This window comes from Wasmannia auropunctata, unplaced genomic scaffold (assembly GCF_000956235.1).
Source record: "Wasmannia auropunctata unplaced genomic scaffold, wasmannia.A_1.0 LD335762.1, whole genome shotgun sequence".
Lineage (NCBI taxonomy): Eukaryota > Metazoa > Arthropoda > Insecta > Hymenoptera > Formicidae > Wasmannia > Wasmannia auropunctata.
Window position 1 is genome coordinate 3,814 of NW_012027128.1, and position 2,663 is coordinate 6,476.

Sequence of the window (2,663 nt, forward strand, 5' to 3'; positions counted from 1 at the left end):
GAATACGAATCACGTCTTTCTACAAATATATATGATCAATAAAAACACTCACCCGTATTCGATGTACATTTTTGTCTCGTCTCATCACCTCTTTCTCGACGTATCCTCTTTTTGTTTTAACTTAAGCATATGTTATGCATAAAAAAAACACAAGTCGATTATTCTTATGCAAAAAACAAAGAAACAAGAAAAACAAATCAATTGTGGATATGTCTTCATATTGGTAAGTGCATGGACACAAGGCGTGCTTGAGCGATTTGACGTACCTAATATGTCAAAAAATTAAGTCTTATTGTTTGTCTTGATTTACGATCTATCAAGCGATAACAGTTTTCTACCGGCAAGTTTTTGTTGAAAAATTATATCTAAATTGGAATTTACGAAAACATTAATCAGAATTTCGGAGTGTTGCTGCGTGTCGTTACAAGTTTATGCGAATTCGATTACCATAAATCTCAATCTTACGATACTGTTCTCATAATGAAAAATATATTTGAATTATATGACACAAACTTGTCATTGAGAAATAATAGCTATTTGTATATACAACTCCACGATGCTCACACTTTCAATCGTCACTTTCCAATTTGTTATTTACAAAAAGTTCTCTGAGTACCGTTTATCGTTTCTCATAAACGTAAATATGAAAATTTGCTACATTCTCCTTCTCGACTGAATAATTCAATACGCATATCAAGAAATACTTTGTTGCAACAGAATTTTCGGCTGTTAGTATATTCATAGGAACGAAGTATTTATTGGAAAAGTTGTTGATGATTCTGCGTTCAACGAAATACGGACTTGGAATATTTTCTTTGTATTTTCCGATTGAAAAGAAAATCTAATGTGTTATAAAAAATGGCCATTGTGTGACCAGCAATTAGTGAATAAACAAAGCTTTTAAAAAAATTAAGATATGGTTAAATGCTATAATCGATTGTTTCTCTTATATCGCGATATTTCTGTTTTCAATTATCTAAATTAAAAAAAGTTCGAGTGATAATGAATTGTTTGTGATAAGTTTTGCTGTCTCACTATGTTATCTTACATAGAATTATAAAAGTTAGGATACCTTTATCTTGTGCGTTAGTGCTTGGTTTATTAAAAGCGAAGAACGATCACGAATGACACTAATCAGTGTTGAGGATCGACGTTAATAAAATTTATTTATTATTTAAGATACTTACTTATTAAGAACTTATTAAGATCTTACAAGAAGGAGAAGAAGTGGGATTGTTAGTGAGAGCCGAGAAAGAAAGAAGGGATCATAACTTATCGTTGGTCGCCAGCTAGCCGCTAGGTAAATTGAGCAGCGTTAAATTTGTTGCATATATAATATGTATTTACATTCACATACATTTACACATGCGCGCTTTTTTAAGGGCGATTAAGAATATTAAGATATTGATATCATCTCCAGTCTAGCGGGACTTCTCAACTTCATTAAAGACCCTCTAATAGAAGGTCTCTAGACTTCACCAAAGCTAATATTTCAAAAAGAATCGATATTAAATAGAGTCTTTGCTTTGCCTGTCTGAATAACCTCCGTCTCCTTCGTCTTCTAGGTGCAAACCGATTAGTTTTTGACGAGACGTATTGTCATGATGTCGCCCACTGATCCGCCCAAAGAACTAGCGACAGTGTCGTCAAACATTAATAATGATAACAATAGTAACAATTTGTCATCTTCCGCGTGCAATAGCGAACAGTCATCTTCAAATGACAAGCCATTTTTAACAAAAGAAATAGAAGAACACATTAACAAGAAACTAAAGAAATTCGATTTCGATGCGATAAATACGGATAATTACGCGAGAAAATACATCGATAAAAGGCTCATAAGTTTGTCGATGCAGCAAAAAACGGTATTGGAATCGCGTATTGATCTGGATAAACAGTTTTCTAAACAGTCGGTGAATTTCCAGACATGCAAGAAAATGCTAGATAGTGTCGTGAAATTAAAAAAAGAACTGGAACAAAAAGAGAACGAGGGCAAAAAAAAGATTTATGAAATACAAGCAGAACTACAACGAACGAATCAACAAATCGAAAAAGAAGATAATAAATTGTCTTTCTTACGTGAGCAATATACGCAAATCAAGAATGAAACGATAAAGTTGTGCACAGATTTGCCAAAATATCTCGACGTTAAAACATCTGACAAACAGTGCGATACAAATCACGAGAGTGTTGTGCCTCATCTTTCGACATCACATCCGTCGACGGAGAATGCACTACCGAACGATAACGTTGTCGCTATCTCATCGTTGTCGATGCCCGATCTCAATGAATCTAATGAGTATCATACTGATAGCATTACTGCCAACTTGGAAAAAATATTCGAGGAGCAAGGTAAAAGCATTTAAAATAATGACCTTTTTTAATAGTCCTTATAGTCCTTAAATTATCGGAAAGGGGAAAGGAGTAAAATTATTTGCAGTTGCTAAAACATCTTTTGTTAAAAAACGAAAAAGTAGAAATTATTGAGGGAAACGGGGGCGAAAAGTGCTCTGCCCCCTCTAAGTCGGTGTCTATATGGCGATAGAACGACCAGAGAGAGCAAAAAGCGATCATGTTAGCACTGAGGAGACAGTTGTCGAAGAATTTATTAATGAGAACGGCAAAATCGACGCAACGATATGGTGAAACTGAAATTTTCGATA

General features: G+C 34.1%; 1 protein-coding gene across 1 annotated transcript in view; it reads left to right on the forward strand.

Moving 5' to 3' along the window:
• Positions 1–1,063: 1,063 nt before the first annotated feature.
• The window catches only part of LOC105456136, a 2,321-nt gene continuing 721 nt past the window's right edge, over positions 1,064–2,663 (forward strand). The window contains exons 1-2 of the mRNA XM_011699956.1: positions 1,064–1,300; positions 1,566–2,352. Coding sequence (XP_011698258.1) covers positions 1,602–2,352 — 751 coding nt within the window. The 5' untranslated portion in view covers positions 1,064–1,300; positions 1,566–1,601. The remainder of the gene's footprint in view (positions 1,301–1,565; positions 2,353–2,663) is intronic.